At 42.4% G+C, this 17,621-nt stretch overlaps 2 protein-coding genes across 11 annotated transcripts in view; both read right to left on the minus strand.

Annotated features, from left to right (window-relative positions):
- LOC128880506 (steroid hormone receptor ERR2) overlaps positions 1-17,621 on the minus strand; it is an 18,284-nt gene continuing 663 nt past the window's right edge. Inside the window, exons 2-13 of one of the 8 annotated variants that reach the window (XM_054130683.1) lie at positions 9,687-9,833; positions 9,451-9,564; positions 8,973-9,102; positions 8,462-8,683; positions 8,064-8,099; positions 7,447-7,587; positions 7,162-7,364; positions 2,182-7,083; positions 1,777-2,092; positions 1,358-1,540; positions 410-1,123; positions 1-321 (exon numbers count right to left, since the gene is read on the minus strand). In XM_054130683.1, the coding sequence (XP_053986658.1) occupies positions 6,745-7,083; positions 7,162-7,364; positions 7,447-7,587; positions 8,064-8,099; positions 8,462-8,683; positions 8,973-9,102; positions 9,451-9,564; positions 9,687-9,833 (1,332 nt within the window). In that variant the 3' untranslated portion in view covers positions 1-321; positions 410-1,123; positions 1,358-1,540; positions 1,777-2,092; positions 2,182-6,744. Of the gene's footprint in view, positions 322-409; positions 1,541-1,776; positions 2,106-2,181; positions 7,084-7,161; positions 7,365-7,446; positions 7,588-8,063; positions 8,100-8,461; positions 8,684-8,972; positions 9,103-9,450; positions 9,565-9,623; positions 9,834-17,621 lie in introns of those variants that run through there. The other 7 variants (XM_054130682.1, XM_054130684.1, XM_054130688.1 and 4 more) reach the window with 7 other exon arrangements.
- The window catches only part of LOC128880505 (DNA polymerase alpha subunit B-like), a 15,640-nt gene continuing 12,375 nt past the window's right edge, over positions 14,357-17,621 (minus strand). For all 3 annotated transcript variants that reach the window (XM_054130677.1, XM_054130676.1, XM_054130678.1), the window contains one exon: positions 14,357-15,276. The gene's annotated coding sequence lies outside the window, so the exon portion shown is untranslated. The remainder of the gene's footprint in view (positions 15,277-17,621) is intronic.

Genomic DNA, 17,621 nt, shown 5'->3' on the forward strand with positions numbered 1-17,621 from the left:
TGAAATTGAAAGAACTTTATTGCGACCAATTGGATCCGTTGTTGGCATCTGGGACCTTACAGAATTTATTGCTTCTTTTTATCACTGTAGCATTGCCTCCGTCCCCGCGGCATACGAGGAATGCTTTCGGATACCAGATTGTAAAACTTCGTGTAAACGATGTCGACCATTTGAATTCAGAAAATTACACATAGTGCATTTATTTTAACACTTATCGATTTCTCGTTAATGTATATAGATTCTATTCAGTACTTGGAACAGCCAAAGCATCCAAGAAGTCAATGTCCACCGCATTCGATATGAATCCCAAGCTGGTCTTTCCTGCAACAATCGAAACCCATTCAGAAACAGTGCAATCTCCATATTCAATGAAAATCAAAAGAAGGATCATCCGATCCCGAACTTTTACCTGGCGCGTTCGTCTTTGTCCAGCTGTCCAACGTTGTAAAACCACCGAAAATTTTTCTCGACGTTCGTGTTTAAACTTCCGCGTTTCTTGGACTTGACTGAACCTCCCCGGGAGCCATTCGTCTCGTCCGTCCGATCGGGAAACTCCGAGGTCGACCTCGAGGCTACGGGAGTGGCCAAGGTAACGTTTCGCGAGGTTACAATGTATTTCCAAAATTCGTTGTTCGCCGGCGGTTGCCTCGAAATCGAAGGCTTCCTTATCTTATTACCACGGACCGTGGAGTTCGAGGGATTCCACGGAGTCTCCTCGAAAACTTGGAAAACGCCGTTCGTCCGACGACTCGAGTGCTCGGTGGGGAAACTTTTGATCGAGCCACCGACATCGTTCCCAGAAATTCTATTCGTATAAATGTGACTCTTTTCGGTCGTACTTTTTACATCGGACATCTCCGTGCTACTTATATTTGCAAATTCAGGGAAGTTAGAGTCGGTGCCATCGCGATATTGCGCTACGGGGATCTTCGGTTCTTCGTCTATGACAGTCGTGTTCTTTTGCTCCTCAAAAGTCTCAAAACTCACAGAAACGTTGGGTATGGGAGAATCGCCTCTGCCAGGCATTTTCTTTGCCATTTTAGCCGTTGTTGCATGGACCTCACTGGTAAAATTAATTCCTTCCTTTTCTGTTGTTAATCCTTGATAATTAGCAGAAGTCAAGCTAGAAGTATCAAAGCTCCCGTTATTTAAAGTACTGGTTTCTAACGTCGAGACTGTAATCGAATCAAAAAAATTATCTAAACCGCTAACGTTCTTGGAAGCGTTTACGATCTGTTCTACAATGGTTGAAGGAAACGTCGTTTCAATGCCAACAGGTGAAGACGCGATGGTAGTCGAAGAACCGTTGCGAATTCTAACAAAAAAGTCGCGTTCGCCGTCTTCTCCAGTTACATACGGACTCGTGAATGCAGTTCCTTCGATTTTGGTCGCGTCAATGAATTCCTCGGTACCAAGGACAGTGGTTGGACTAAAGCTTCCAGGAATTCCAGGCGTTTTCTTTGAATGCAAGTTGGGTTTCTCGGTGCTCTTCTTCGAATGATCACTGCTAGGTATTTCGCGCGTCGTTGAGGCGTTGATACTATTAAAATAGTACAATTATTTGAGGCACAACGTATAAGAAAACATCTGTACGAAGTACATGTGCCTTGTAATTCAGGGCTGTGTCGTTGAAAAGTACGAGAAATGGTTTCTTTGTTCAAGTTTGAAAAGGTAGAATAAAATTCATGCAACAAATGGTTAAATTCAATGCTTGAAAATTTATATCTTTCATTCAACGACACAGCACAAGTCCAGTTGCACTTCCCTGATACAAACCTGGTAGTTCGAGAGACGTTTTCCGTGAAATCGAAGCGTTCCTCGATTTGGAAGTAAGCGATCGCCAAGATTCTGAAAAGACGACTCAGTTTTTCCTTTAGAATCGACTCCTGGGGTTGCGCCCTTTGCAGAAGCATCAGCCTCGCCCAGTCAGACTTGAGGGCGCCGAAGGGCAACGTCGTGACCGGACACTGGAACCCGCCAATCATCATAGCGATTGTCGGCACGTTCTCGAGATTCAACTTCGACAAATAGTCCTCGAGCACGTCGATATCGAAGTCCTTACAGTCCTCTGCGATCGCAGAATAGCTTCCTTCTGCGAGAAAACACTTGGTATTTATTTGTTTTGTTTTCTATTTTCGTTAGCTGTTTATAATACTGTGTACAATGTAAAATGGCACTTACTGCAAAAGATCGGGAGAAGCAAGGTTAACGAAAAGAGATGCACGCGTCGAAGCACCTTTCGCGACATGATTGCTGCGCTGACTGAGACCGTCTAGATTCTATTTCGTTGGAATCGGCACATTTCTAAACGCGAATTTCCGCGACACGTGACCAGTTCGAACGGGAACTCGACGCTCTAATATAAGTGTGAAGTCTGATTTCTGGGCCATTTTTAACATAAAATGTGTGCAAAATAAAGAGTTTTAGTTTGAATACACTAATGTACACACTTGGAGAAAGTAATCTGTTACAAGATATAAAACGAAAGATAAAGCATGTGTTCTTAGATCGTTGATGCAGCCTTCTATTTTTCTACGACATGCAAGAATCGATTGCGGCCAATCCGCGAAGTAATAGGTCATCGAGTAGTGTTCCATTGTTATCTTTATCTTTATTATCATCATCATGATCATCGTTAATATTAATATGAATATTCTTTATCATTATTGTTATCATTATCAGCATCATCATCATCATCATAATCATCATCATCACCAGCATCATCGTTTATTACTATTATTACTATTATAATATTTTGCTCCACAAATATACTCGCGCGCCTTATCTATTTATATAGGTGTCTAAATTTGTATCCTTTGTTTATTTGTTGGTTGTTTTGTTTGTTCGAAACCCTGAGACTACGATTCTACCGTCACGGCGAATCGATTGAACATACACGAAGAATATGGTCGTTAAAGTCGTGCGGTGACACACACACACAACCCCTCGAACCGACGCGTTTCGTGTCAGACTCGTAAAAATATTTCTCTTTCCGGCTCTCTTTCCTTAATCGCGCGACGCACACAAGACAACAATGAACCTAGTGCTCGCAGCATTCGCAACGAACAACGATTAATGAGTAACGGAAAAGACGAGTGATCCATCGATAAACGAAAAATCACACAGCAGTAACGACATACACGGTGCTTCGAAAGTGTTGTTCAACCCTCTATCGCACGAATTTCACTTTACACGTTGAAACAGAAATTATTCCGTTATTTATACACAATGTGATAGAGGGTTAACGTACACCTGCTAGTTCTTAGGCCTCTGCGAAACGTTTCATACCGAAATGACGCAGGCAAACGCAACGTCTCGAGAAAAGAAAGAAGAACAGAGTGGTTCACGAATCTCGACGGCACGCGCGGATAGAATACGCGGATAAATGTTTAAAGGGTGCGGATCCGATGCATCCGACAACGCGTATATCACAGCTGCATAGAAAAAGCCTATTTACTTGGCTGGCGAACAGAAGAAATTGTACAATCGACGAGTTCACGAATGAAACGTGCGTACCAAAGCATTCTTAAAACATCACACCTGATAAACTACAACAAACGTTAACACACAAATTGGCGGAACGGGTGGCTCGTGACGCCACCAAACGTTTCTCGCAACAACGTCCGTCCAACGGAGTTTCCCATGATCGATTCTTCAGGAACCTTACATGTATCGCAGAACAGAAAAATGACACCATTGAAGCGAACGAAAAGGACGAAACAGTAAAAGCTGAGAAGGGACGCCTGACAGTGTTGGGCGGTAATTACTCGTCAAATTTAGACCTATATTCAAATCAGTACTAATAGCTTTGGTACAGGGATTAATAATACATAATGTGTTCCGTTCTGGATTCGCTGGTTTCATTAGCGAGGCTTAACTAGATGGCCCTGCCTTAGCCGCTATTAATCATTTCAACAATCTATCAGCTTATCGCGTACTAACAAACTATCTAGTAGTTGCGGACTGTTCAACGAACGATTGATAAGAATTACTGATGAGCTCGACTAGTAAATCCAGGGCGAAACTCGTTCGTATTATTCTTAACATAACGAAGACCACTAAAGAGATCTTGTCGTTGACCATCATTACGATAACTCGGTAATTATATCTACAAATCGTGGATTACACGTTTCGCCCAACACTGGTTTGACAGAAACAAAAACGCGCAGTGATATAACAGCCGGTCGCGTTTCTCGCATATTCCCGCTCGTGTTCGTCGCTTCATCTAATTTCGCAATGAGTGACGAGCGTTCATGCCGCGCTCGATCTTGTAAGATACTGATTGGAGGAAGGACACGCAATGCGTAAAGCGTCACACTGTGAACTATTTTGCATTGTATATTTAAATGCAGCAGGATTAAACAAAGTTTTTCGAACCGGTAGGAGAACGAAGACGCAATGCGGAAACAAAGGAAACTCAAAAAAGGGACGGTGTCGCGAGAGAAACAATGCAATCGCCTGTATCCTGATATTATTGCACTCTAAAACGTTACATGAGAATCCCGCGTATCGAGATCGCAAGGTTCCGAACCGATCCGATCGATCGCAGGCCAAACATTTGAACAGTAGCCGAACATCTCAACGTTATTACAATAAAATATTCATTCCCAACGATTCTCATTAAATAATTTTTTCTTTCCGTTCGATAACCACTAATTTACCGCGAAATAACAATAGGGCAGATCCAAAGAATCGGCGAGAACCTTGCCGCAGATCCTGTCGCGCGTTGGTAAACAGCAAATAATAACTTCACCTGTTTCGTTACGAACACGCGTCTCCTCCTTTGAAAAACTGAACTTTCACTTTGCACGTGATTAGTCGTTCCTGTACGATATTTCATCAATTCGTTAATTTTTGTACGCTTAGAGGAAAAGCGTTATTATGCGCAAGCTCCGTGCACAGATCTCGTTAACAATAATAACTAGATAATAAAGATCCCTGAATACATATAATATAGCAATATAATATAAGGAAACGGTTTTCCGTTGCAGATTATCGTTGAATGGTTAGTTAAAGGTTAGTGATTTACTTCGAATCTCTTAACCTTCTGTGGTCCCAGATCGAGATGTCGCTAGTTAAACTGCTGGGAGCGTCCCGATTTGGGATCGCGGAAGATTAATTAAAAATATGAAATAAAAAAGTCACTTTCACGATATAAATAGAAAGAAAAACCATTCAGTTTCAGAAAAGTAAAAGAAGGTCCGATTATTCGCGCTGAGAAACACAAAGAGTCGAGTAAACGTTACGAGGATGAAGCGGTTACGGAGAATAGAAATGCATTAGGTACCTCTGCTACCGCATCGCAAAGGAGAGAAGTAGACGTACCCGAAACCATAGACCAATTCCTAAGTCAAAAGCTGTCCGTGCCAAACGTAGGCGGAGTGAAAAAGCAAAAAAAAATGCCTACTTCCTTCGTAGTTGATTTAGTACACCATAAATTATATTCTCCAGTTAACAATTAATATATTTTCCTACGTTCTCTGTGTGGCACGCGCGAATAACAGTTTTCCGCGATCATTTCAACAATCGATTAAATTTTTCTTCAGCTCTCTCTCTCTCCTAAGACCCTGGCAACCTGGCCAGAGGTACGTTCCCGAAACTATTCTCTTCTGTATTATCTCGTACAAAAAAAAAAAAAAACAACGCAAAAACAGCATGGCCTTAAATCGAGAACGATCCAGCCATTCTTTCGTTTTCCCTTATTCGCCGGCCAGCTAGCTGTTGGTTCGTATGATTGGTTCGATTTGTACAACGGCGCATACTAAATTCATTTCGCTCAACTAGAACTATGGATGTTCAATGCAGTACACACATCGATTTACATTTATAGCGGTCGGTTACGACGGTTCGATAGTATTAAAACGTGCAGTTACCTCTACATATAAAATGACGTACCCTTTTCATCGACACTATTAAAAATAGAGTTCGCGTCTTTCTTCTAATCTCGTATTGACTGACTCAGTTGTTTCTTTTCCCTCGGAGAAAAGACGTAACTAAAATATCTGCAGCTACGTATGTAATTTTGATTAAACTGGTGTGGTCATTTGGTAACACGATGCTAACTATATAACGTCAAACACCCACAGTTAGTTACATTTTGCATTTGATTTCTACGATCACCGATGTCGGCGTCGGTGTCGGTGTCTCGCACGATCGGTACCGATCAATACAACGTAAATGAAAACGTTTTTATTTTATTTGTTTATTTGGTAGGTTCCTCTATCTTTGTCGACAGATTTTTCATATACTATCCTAAAACGAGGGCTCCGGGATTAAAGCGTCTCGCTTCTTGTACTAGGTACCCTATCCTGAAATAACATCGTTTTGTTTTTTCTCTGTACCTGTAAATGGGGTACTCGAAAAGGAAAGTTTGGTTACTTCGACAAAAGTGTGTGCCTGCTATCCTAAAATTATTTCGCGTGTTTCGACGACTGCTGGAATCACTGGCCAAAGCTTCACGCTTCAACACTTTCGCTTAGTGAAAAATAAAGCCCATTTTGTCCGTGAGTCTTTTTCTTAAAGAAAAATAATAAAACTGCACAGTGTCCCTCCTCTTTTTTTACGTCTCACTATCACGCACTGTCTGTCCGCTCACACTCCCAAGGGGACGCGACGAAACGTGCCCTAACCTCACTGCCAGAGTGTTGTAAGTGTAAACGTTGATGATTCGTCGGCGAGCGATCAGACGCTTCTATGGAGTCCTTTAATACACATTTTTCTTTGAATCGAGTTCGAGTCGGCGCTTCATCGGTAGTGAGCAGCTTCTAACATTTCTACGAACAGCTTGTTCATAGGTACCTTCCCCGTTCGATAGACACTAGACCAAAATCTTCTAACAATTCCGTCGACCTGCCTGAGACCGGGCAACACTAGGAACATGTTTTGAGTGGCGCGAAGCGCTTGTCCTGGTCTTACTGCGGCCACACAATCTGAGAGGGCGTACAGTATAGTATCTCGGAAACGATAGAGGGCCTGTGGTTCGTCCCACCTCGCGTCGCTGTTTGCCAATATTAACGCTTTCAACATGTAATATTCCTCCCTGGTCAAGCCCAATCGTTGCAGCCTCTCAACGATCTGAATACACTGCCCAAACAAAAATGTTATGTAGCCTGGAACGAAATTACTGAAACTAACTGTACGGAAGTTGAACATTGGACTCACATGTGTGTACAGCTCTGTACAGTGGCATTCGCGGGCGAGTCGTTCGTCAAGCGTGAAATCTTGGGCAAACCTTAATCTACCATTGTTTGGCATACTTCTCCACGCGAGGCTGAACGTTAATATCTCGGCCCACGTGCTTTGCAGAAGTCGCATCTGGTCGTTCAGAGCTAGAGTGCTGAATCCAGGGATCTGCTTTGCCCAACCTTGGGACAAACGACACTGGTCAGATTGACTTCCAATATATAAATACTAATGGTTGATACATGCATGAACTAATTGGATTACCGATTATTCCAACCAATTCCCGATCGTATAGGTCCGACAACTGACCAAGTATTCTTTGATCCGTGTCGAGAGTGTGGAAGAGATTAGACACTTGCAACATGTCGGGTTCACAGGCGGCCAGAGCTTCCAGCATTTTATTATCTATCGATAGATAAAACCGTTTACCGTTTGAATTTCACTGCATTTCAATGCAGCGTCAAAAAACGCGTTAAACCGAATGATTTCGTGCCATGACGTAAAGTTACTAAGAAATCGAGATTCGAGGATCGTATAACCCTTTTGCTACAACGAAACTGACCGAAAAGCGCTACTGTTACGCAGGAGGACAACCCATATTTCGCAACCCTTACCCCCCTACGCAATTCATCACCTCTACCCGAGCTAGAACAGCGGTATTTAATTATTTAAAGGTCGTGAATTCCTGAAGATAGCCACAGATTATAAAATAGTCAAATACTACTCAGCGTCAAAAATCGAATTATTTGATTACGAAACTGATACTATAGATGGACTTTGCATTGCAACAACGGAAAATTTATCAATGACTCGCAGACGACCACTACAATAACCTTTCATAGCGAAAGGTTTAAATGAATTGAAAGAAGCCGATAGCTTACTTATGATTTCGTTAGAACCTCCTGGTCCTACGTTTGCTAGAAACATAGAAAACATTAAAATTTAATCGTACGTATCATCATGTGCCTCACGCCGGTTCTATATGTCACAGTGAAGGTGAACTGTACACTGTGAACGTAGACTATTACAAGTGAATGTACACCTTTAATGAAATGATCAGTAAATGAGGAATTCACACTCGCTAGTTATAGCGGAAGCACTTTCATTATTGAATGAGAACTGATAACATTGCAATACACATTCACCGATTACTTTAACGAAGCCGTACGTTTATTAGCAATAATTTACATTAGGTGTACCATTCACTTTTACGATAACATATATACCGTTGCGTTCGGATGATAAACGAGTATTTATGAATGCGATATTTAAGAATCACCTTCCAACGGGGCTGCCTTTAAAGGTGTATAGGGATCGGTGGATCTTCTATATTTTTGTCTGCCACCTCGAACACGATCCAATCGAACCCCCTCCTTTAGCATGCCCTGGCGGAGGCATTTCTGAAACCTGCACGCCTGGCAAGCTTTTCTCCTGCGTTTGTTTATTTCACACTCGCCGTTCGCTGGACACGTGTACTCGATATTACCTGTAAAATTACTGGCTATTTTATCGTAATATACGCGGTCCTCATCCAGGTAGCACCAGCGTCAGTTTCACGAATAACCGAATTAATAGAAGTACATACTTGTCGATATTAGTGCCTGATTAGAGCACAAAACCAAAATCAGAAAAATGGACTTAGTAACGTTAACGGTAAGAGCGAAAAGACACGGCAAGATGTTAATAATAGGTGAGTCAAAGCGTTCAACAAAAATTACAATCAATGCGGTGGTGCTACCTGGAAAACGCTGATGGAACGGTATTTGCAAGCGCGGAGGAGCTCCCCTTACCTTGTATCGTTCTTTTGAAAAAAGCTTTGCACGCTTCGCAAGACGCGACTCCATAATGAAATCCGCTCGCCACGTCCCCGCACACGAGGCAAAGCCTTCGAGGTATCATGTCCTCCTCCTTCACGCCTCCCTAAATTAACAAACATTGATTGATTTTGTGAGAAATGATCGTTAAACAAGCACCGTTTAAAGCTTCGTTTAAACGTTTCGACTAATTGAATTTCTAGTCCTCCTCACTATTGTCATAAGACTGTCTCATTTATGCATAACGAGATACTTTATACGCTGCACAAATAACAACACCTGCACTGTCCACGTGATAGAACTATGATTGAAAACAAAAACGACTTGGTGTATCTGAGAACTCTGACGATGCACGTATATGCATTGTACCGAGTTAAAATATTATTTCAGTGAAGAGGACGAACAATACAGTTGGTCGAAGTTCGTAAAATAGAATTTTATGTTTCTTAACTACCTCTGGTGTTCCCAAGGGCTGCGTCGTGGAGGAACAGTGATGCATCTCAGGGCTGCCAGGGCTACCTTCACCTCCGCCGTAATCAGTCTGCATTTCCACCTTGCCGCAGATCACCTGCAACAAGCAACAATCGTTTAAGATTTGTTCCATGGCGAGGACGCGGTTCGGCTTACTTTAAGCTCGTTATACATTTCCAACTTGTTTCGTCAATCGTAAAAACTACACGTCCGAAATACCTCTTGATGCTGAAGAGTCGTGGTCGGTGAACAGACTTGATAGTTTTGCGTGGGCGTGGTGGGATTCTCGATTTCTTGCTTGATGTTCGCCATGGTTCTGTTGTTCCCGATCATGATTTCGGTGCCGGCACCGGACATCATACAAACCTACAACAATCAAAAGAGCAACATATGTTAGTCCAGACGGACACAAACATTGTACGAAAGGAAAAGTCTGGATTTGCATTCGTTTTCTTGCTATTAATTCTCGAAGAAGACATTATTTTGGAGCAATTTCCACTCCCCTTAAACCAGCCGTTCGCCGAGTCACGAAAATCCCAGAGAGACAGTCTGCCTTGCAGTCGTCTGCACTTTTTTTCTCCGCTATTTTTAAGCGCGACCAACACCACAAGCATTTTTAGAATTGACTTCAGAAAATACACGGCGGTGATTCTCGGAATAGGAACCCAAACGTTACACGTATAAACGTGAAAATGCCTTTTACTCTTATTCAAGAAAGCGTTTAAAACTTTGAGTAATTTACAGAGGCTTCCCTTGGCTCTGATTAATTCAGCAGTGGGAAATACGAAGGCCACCATTTGAATCAAAATATTTACTCTGTCAAGCTTATTTTATTTTATTTTATTGTTATAAAGGTCAAATTGAGCTGCTCGAAATTTCGATCTGGAGGTGATCGATGGAAGAGGCAAGGAAAAGGATAGGACCGCGAGTCGAGGTGCGATTCCAGCCAAGAAACGTCCTTAGACGAACGGTAGGTAGGGCGACGGAGAACAAAAGTAACGGTGAAAGGATTGCGTAAGCCTGTTCTTCCTCTCTCGTCCTCCTCCGCCTCTTTCCTCTCGGTGTCGTATATTAAATGCACACAAAAAGAGGAAGAGGGGAAGAGGAAGGAGTGCAGAGTATCTGGTTAGCCTTGAACCTGACTTTTCTGCGGGATGCAGTTTGCGATCGTTTGCGAGCAATACGAATGGAGACGATGGAACGCGTCCCTCGAGAGAGATTTATGCGCCGCCCGGAGACAGACGATCTTTACTCGCGGCAGCGGAACTCTTATCGCACCGGTGGCGACCATTCTCAAAACGATATCGTCAAGCGTTTAATTTTAATTCACGGTGAATAGCGATGCAGCCATTCACGGAGGGGGAATAATAACGAAAGCTGGCTCCCGAAGCGGCGAACCTCGCGCGTTATCGATTTTATTAGACTTTGCGTCGCGTCGCGCTTCATGTCTCGACGCGTTAATGCTCTCCCAGGAAAAAAAGAGTTCTGCACACCATACTCGATACGAACTTTTTATTTCTTCCGTGGGCAGCGGTACGTACATGTATCGAAGGTATTTCTTCCACGACCTAAAAGCAAACTGTTTGATTCTATTGTCATGGCAAATGTAAATATTGCAAATACCAACTACGAACTTTATAAAAGAACGTTGTTTGAAACCTTACGATGAAACGAAACTAGGCCATATTTGTACTGACCAATTACCCTGTTTAAATTCACACAACCGTACAGTTTCGTTAACTTTTCAAAACGACCGCATTGAAAGTATTATCGATCGACCTTACTGCATTATAAACGATGTACTGTAGGTGTCTCAAACACTTCCTGTCTGATCACGTGATAGTTTCAATCAGTTCGAGTATGTTTCACGTGTTGATACCCAAATAGTCCTCGTACCTAAATGTATCTTAAATAATAAATACTGCGAATCCCTGAACGATAAAGTCAGGACTTCGACTCAATTTATACGGATACTGATCGGTTAAATAAATTCCTAACGCGATTTCCCTAATTGGTATCTCGTGTCGCAATTGCAATTCGTGAGTTTTCCGTGCTACCCACTATCGAATTCACGTGGAAATTCCATTTCAAGTGTATCTACAGGCTCTCTGTTTATGCGCATCGCCTTGGTAATCCATACAACGTACGGAAACTTGTTTGACCTTCGTTTTCGTAACGTAATCTTCGACTTCAATTCATTGGAACAACCAATGGCGAGATTATTTCACGCGTTCGCATAAATAACTGTCGTGCGCGAATAATTAGTAATAATATACGAGCGTATTCTTATCGACGTTACTTTTTTCTTTAAACTGCGCAGAATCGAGCAGCCATGAAGTAATGTTGATCAGATTCATGAAACGTATGCATCGCGACAGCGTCTGGGAGATATTTTGACCTACGGATCGTTGCAGAAAATTCAGCGTTATTTAAAGTATTTTTAGAAAAATAAATATTCATTTTTTGGAATCGTGCAAGGTGATGTAACACTTTAGGCAACCCCAGCTGCCGTAGGGCAGATGGAAAGAAGGAAGAACCATCGCGAAGAGGCTACAAAAAAAGAATAATATAGGGAAAAAGCACGAACTGTCGAAGAACATCTGGTTAACCTCGAACTTGACTAGCCGTGCGAATTGCTTCGCGCGTGCGTCTCTCACGTTCGGATTAATGAAATAAAAACCAACGGCAACGTGGGCGCAGAGTCGGTCTGACGATGTAACAGCCGCCAGAGAATAACGATAAAAGTCTCCGCGCGTATCTCTCTCTCACTCTTTTTATTTGTACAGTTTGGTAGTCACAGAATGAATAAAAAGGGTGAGAGGGCGATACGCGGGGAAAAGACGAGCATTGTTCGCATAAAAGAAAGAAAGAAATGCTCAAAGAACAGAAGATTGCGCAAGCCAAGAGTTTGCATTCGCAGACACTCGTTTTTCCCGCCTTCGGTCCGACCCCGACCCGCCCGTTCGATTAAGCGGTTACCGAAACCCAGACGGAAGGAACGAGCGAAGAATGGAAAAAGAAAGAGAAACGTATCGCGCGCTCCTATCTGGCTAGCCTTGAACTTGACTTTTCTGCGAGGGAGAGAGACGGAGAAGCGGCCGCGTTCGCGAAGGCCGCAAAGCGCGCCAACACACAATTTTAGCCGTCGCCGAACTCCGACGGAAACAGCCGACTGTGAGCGACCTTGAATCCCACCATCTGACTGTTATCTCACTCTAATTCTCTCTATCTCTCTTCTTATCACCATTATCCCTCCCCCTTGCCAACGCCGCAGACTCCGTAACTCTCTTTATCCATCTTCTTTCCCCTCTTTATTCATCTCCCTCCGTTTCAGCTTCCTCGTGTTTGGTTGCTTCACACCGTGTCACGCAAGTATGCCATTTTACAAATCCAGCGTTCCTAAAAAAAGCTCCCATAAAGATATTATTCCGATTCCTACGATAATGGGTATTGGTGTTCATTTTTGACTAACTGACCCCATATCCAAATAGGGTATCTGTATGAAACTGTCAGAGAATATGGAAACCACATACAGAACTTCTATAAAATATACTTCATAAAGAGAAATCCGCAGTCTGGTTATTAATATAGCGAGGCAAGATTGTTAAAATAGCACACTGTGTGTCAATCTGCCTGCCACGGATTCTGACAACCTGGACAGCTAACCGTAGTGTGAATCCTGAAGGCGGAATCGGGTTGAAAAAGAGTCCGTTCCGTTCTCCTTTAACCGCAATGTTATTACAGGGGAACTATTCGATTACGCGACGGTCTTGATCGTTGAATCGTTGAATCCTTAAAACCCGCATGCCTTGAAACTCGCGCGAAATCGTTGGCTGTATTATTTCGCTTCGCGCGAGCGATCTCTGAACGTAATTCAACGGCAAATCAAGGCCACCGGCTGTTTCGTTTCGAATAAGGTTTTCGTGGTACACATACATAGTTTCTCGCTCGTGCTCGCGCGCGTAACCGAAAAAAATCGTGCCCACGATCGAGCGTCCGTTTTTAGAGGAGGCCGTGACCCAAATATCGATTGCACTAACAATTTTAGTTCTATCGCGATAACGTGGCTTAATTACGATCGAAGTATGTACATATGTCTCCTCATAACGATTTTCATTTATTATTCAAGCAATGTTCGACCCCCGCTCCGACACGAGCAACCCCTGCCCAGCTAGAGGTGGTTGCCAAAATTGCACCAATTAAGCTGTCTTATCTTGCGTTTCCTATTCGGTACCAATTTATATGCAAACTAATACTTGAAATTGGTTGTTATAATCGTTTCACTACTGAATAGAAAGAAATAAAATGTGTTTAAAATTGACGTTAAGAGATAGATAGCGGAAATTATATTCTATCGGGTCAGTCACATGCGAAGAGACTAACGGAACCCAATCAAAAGTCCTATATAATGAATCATCTAACATTTTTCGCGTTGTACCACCTGGGTACAACCCTAATTGAGAAAGGAAGCATGCAACGGACAAGTGTGCACTATGCCTCGGTCTTTGATCCATTCTTGAACACTCGAAACAAGAAAATTGAATAGCCATTGAGGTGAAGAGAAAAGAAATGATTTCTTGGGATCTAAACACATTTACTATCAAATTTCTCAACGAAATCGCCCAACATATGGTACAACTGAATTGGTTTCACTCCTCTCACTCTGCGTGTTTAAAAGGAATGGGAACCGTGTCCTTGAGAAAAATGTTCCTTTCGCTGGGACACTTCCTTCTGTTACTATTTTTTCACCAGACATAACGTAGACGTTTGGCATTCCAATCTTCGGTGACTCACCCTGTACATTTCACCTAAACAATTTCAAAACAATCTCCTACGTTTTCGACTAGGTCGGAGAAAGTCTACAATTTCTAACGAATAAACAATGGATCGAAAGTTGTTTATCTTTTATTCATTATTCGAAATTCGTGATTGACTACTTAACTCGCCTCTGACGCCAATCCGATAAATAGAGATACAAGAAACGATAATGCAATTCTTATGTGGCGGAAGCCTGTAAGCCCCCCTCCATCCGCTGACGGTTCTTCATTCGTGTCGGAGACGCACCATGTAATATCGAAATTTTCAAGGTGCGCGCGCAAGTCTCGCCCAACCTCTTTTTAAACAGGTCGATTATGTAAGCAAGAAAGAAACCTGGTCGGCGGCGGCGAGATGAAGAAAAAGAAACATTCCCTCGTGCTGCTGCTTTATTCTAATTTGAGGCTCGTCGATCGCGAGTCGTTGCTATAAATTAGAGCATCTCGCTGTGTCATCGATGAGAAAGGGGTGTTCAACGTAAGTCTAGAAATTCTTTTCCCAGTAAGCAGTTAACAGACAAAACGTAACCGCCTGGCTACATATAAGTAGCCACGCGCAGTTTTCGCAACAAGTTTATCGCCGTGACCCTGAATTATTACAATGATCGAGAAGTGGCAACATTACACGTCCACGCGTAGGCGGTTACAGAATTAGAAGTTCAGAGAACGAATCGATTCCTCCCGAGGATGAAGACCCTGGGTCGCGGTCAAGGCAAGAGAGCTTCGGTAACAACTGTGCTCTCCGTTTTCGTGGCGAGTTTATCCAATAAAAGAAAGCGCAATAACGAGTCGACATAATAATGTCGCGACTATCATCCGGCTAATTTGAGAACGGCGTTCTTTCACTAATAACGTCTCGAGTATCCTGTACGTTCGCCAATGGCATTTGAAATTACTTCTTTTTCTCGCTCGTCATCTTTGGGCTCGGATCCTTGGGTACTAACATTAATAATCCTTCTGCAGAATCGACTCGAGGATCTCTGGCGCCTAGACAACTAAAAAAATATATATTAGTATTGGATACTTTTACTTCTCATTTTTTAGGCAAAGTAAAAATTGTATAATAACTTCGTCATTGGGGTTAAAGAATTAAACTGCAATTATCAATGGTACCAATGGACGCAGGAGTTCGAGATATCAAAATTGTTGCGTTGAACCAATCGAACAGTGTCGTGTGATAAATGAGAACAAGGAGAAGTGAAGTAATCAAGTAGCTTCTATGCTTATTCATTTTTTCGTGTCAAAAATCACGCACGTAAGAGATTATGGCTCGTTTCGCGCATTGTCCAAGGTTAGGGCTGGCCCGGCACTCCAATGACGTCACCTACGTGTTTCGTAGCCGCAAACTTGCATCCCCTCCACCAGAGAGTTCCGAAAGCCGATGATTACCAGACGCGTTCCTCGCAAAAGCAGACAACACACCGACATAATCGTACGTCGGGCACGTTAGGCTAACGATAGGCGTCCCATCGGGTCACTAGATATAAACTGACTTTTATTGAATTTACTGAATTTTATTTTATTTTATTTGAATACTCTGACTAGGAACGGAATTGATTCAAGTACTACTTGGTTATTCCAATTCAACAAAATTTGACTACAAACTTTAGGCATGGCGTCACTAGAGGACATGCGCAGACAAATATGGCGCGCAATTTTACAGGTTATGGAGATACGAAAACAAAATTACTCGATCACTTCCAAATCAACCCCCCCTTATACCAAAATATGCAATAGACTCACTAAATGCTGGATTCCACGCTAACGAAAAACAGCAATTCGAGTGGCGCCTAAAATAACTCGTGCGAAAAATGGCGTTCGTTGCAAAAATAAATCCATCTTCGCCAACGAATGGGAATCCATAAAGACTCAAGTGTCCTTCAACTCGAAACGATTCGAAAGCTTCTCTAACTCAAGGTAAAAGAGTCAAGGGTCCGAAAATATCGTGTGACGCATCCAGGCGACGAATATTTTTTTTATAAGCTTTCCAAAGGTCGGTCTCTCCTCCACCGACTCTCACCGTTTGGAATCCACCATCTTATTTCCACTGCAAACTGACAACAAGCTGTCTCTCCTAGTATCTGGATCCTTTCAGTTTTACGTGCTTCGTACGAACTAGTTTTCGAAGTTTCACGCGGTTATCGTTCCGCAAGAGCAACCGATAACGTCGGGCAATTCCCAAAAAATCGTTTTATCGATGCTGACACGTATAGAGTTCAAGAACGCGTCGGTATGGTGTCGCTACACGCGTCCACCGAAAGGCTAAGTAAAATCAGAGCTAACGAGAACGAGATTCCACGTTCCTCTGTGACTTAAGCACGTGGAATTGCGTAAGACCGGTATCGCGTGGGTGTAGGTGCGTATGAAACTAGTTAATACGTCCAAACGGCTATACGATGTCTCTGCATACGAGTCACAAAACGCACGAGTACACATGAACACTATTAATAACGAAAAATTGATGGAAGACAGTCTAACCTAAAGTAACGAGATCGACCCCTACAGTACTAACGTGAAACTACTGATCTCTCGATTATCGAAACTATCGTAAACTCCCAATTAACGCCCCTTCCGTAAACGGCAAAAACTATAAAAGAAAGATGGGTGACATTTTGCACTCGGTAAACGTAGCTGTCTTTATTATCGATAAAGAAGCTACTAAGTCCTTCAACGGATTGGAGGAAACATATACATTACTTACTTAACATTCCGACCCTAATTGCGAATCCTTCTCAAAAAACATATTAATTATATAACACATAAACGGATCTAATTAAAAGTTCGATAACGATCAAAATAATTTCGTCCCTGAACAATCTGACGTAAAATTGTTATTTTATCCGTTATCATTAAAACCTGCACGTATGTCGACGTGTGCAAAAATTAATTATCGCGAAATAATCCGAAGTATTACAAACGGAACACAGATAATCGTCGGGACTCTATATTTCGAGTACAATTAATTGACGTCAAGAACGGCGTCATATTTTATTACCTATGGAGTGTTAACGATAAAGTACATTTCGTGTAAGTATCCACTAAAATCACCTGGAAACATCGGATAATTAAACGAAACGAAAAGAAACATTTGGTGGAACGTTCCAGGCTCGAGTCGTCCGCCCAAGCGTTTCAGCACCATCAAAACAAACAATTTTTTTTCGCTTTCGACGTTCGATGTGTACGTCGTGCGAGCAAAATATCTCAACCTCTACTACATACCTTAACGGTTGCGAAATTTACTCCTAAACATTACAAGCTTATGGATATAGGGAAACAGAAATACAGTTCCAAAATCGAATTCACCGGCAACGCGAAAAACCGGCAGGCTTGGAAAAACGAT

The sequence above is a fragment of the Hylaeus volcanicus genome, chromosome 7, assembly GCF_026283585.1.
Source record: "Hylaeus volcanicus isolate JK05 chromosome 7, UHH_iyHylVolc1.0_haploid, whole genome shotgun sequence".
NCBI lineage: Eukaryota > Metazoa > Arthropoda > Insecta > Hymenoptera > Colletidae > Hylaeus > Hylaeus volcanicus.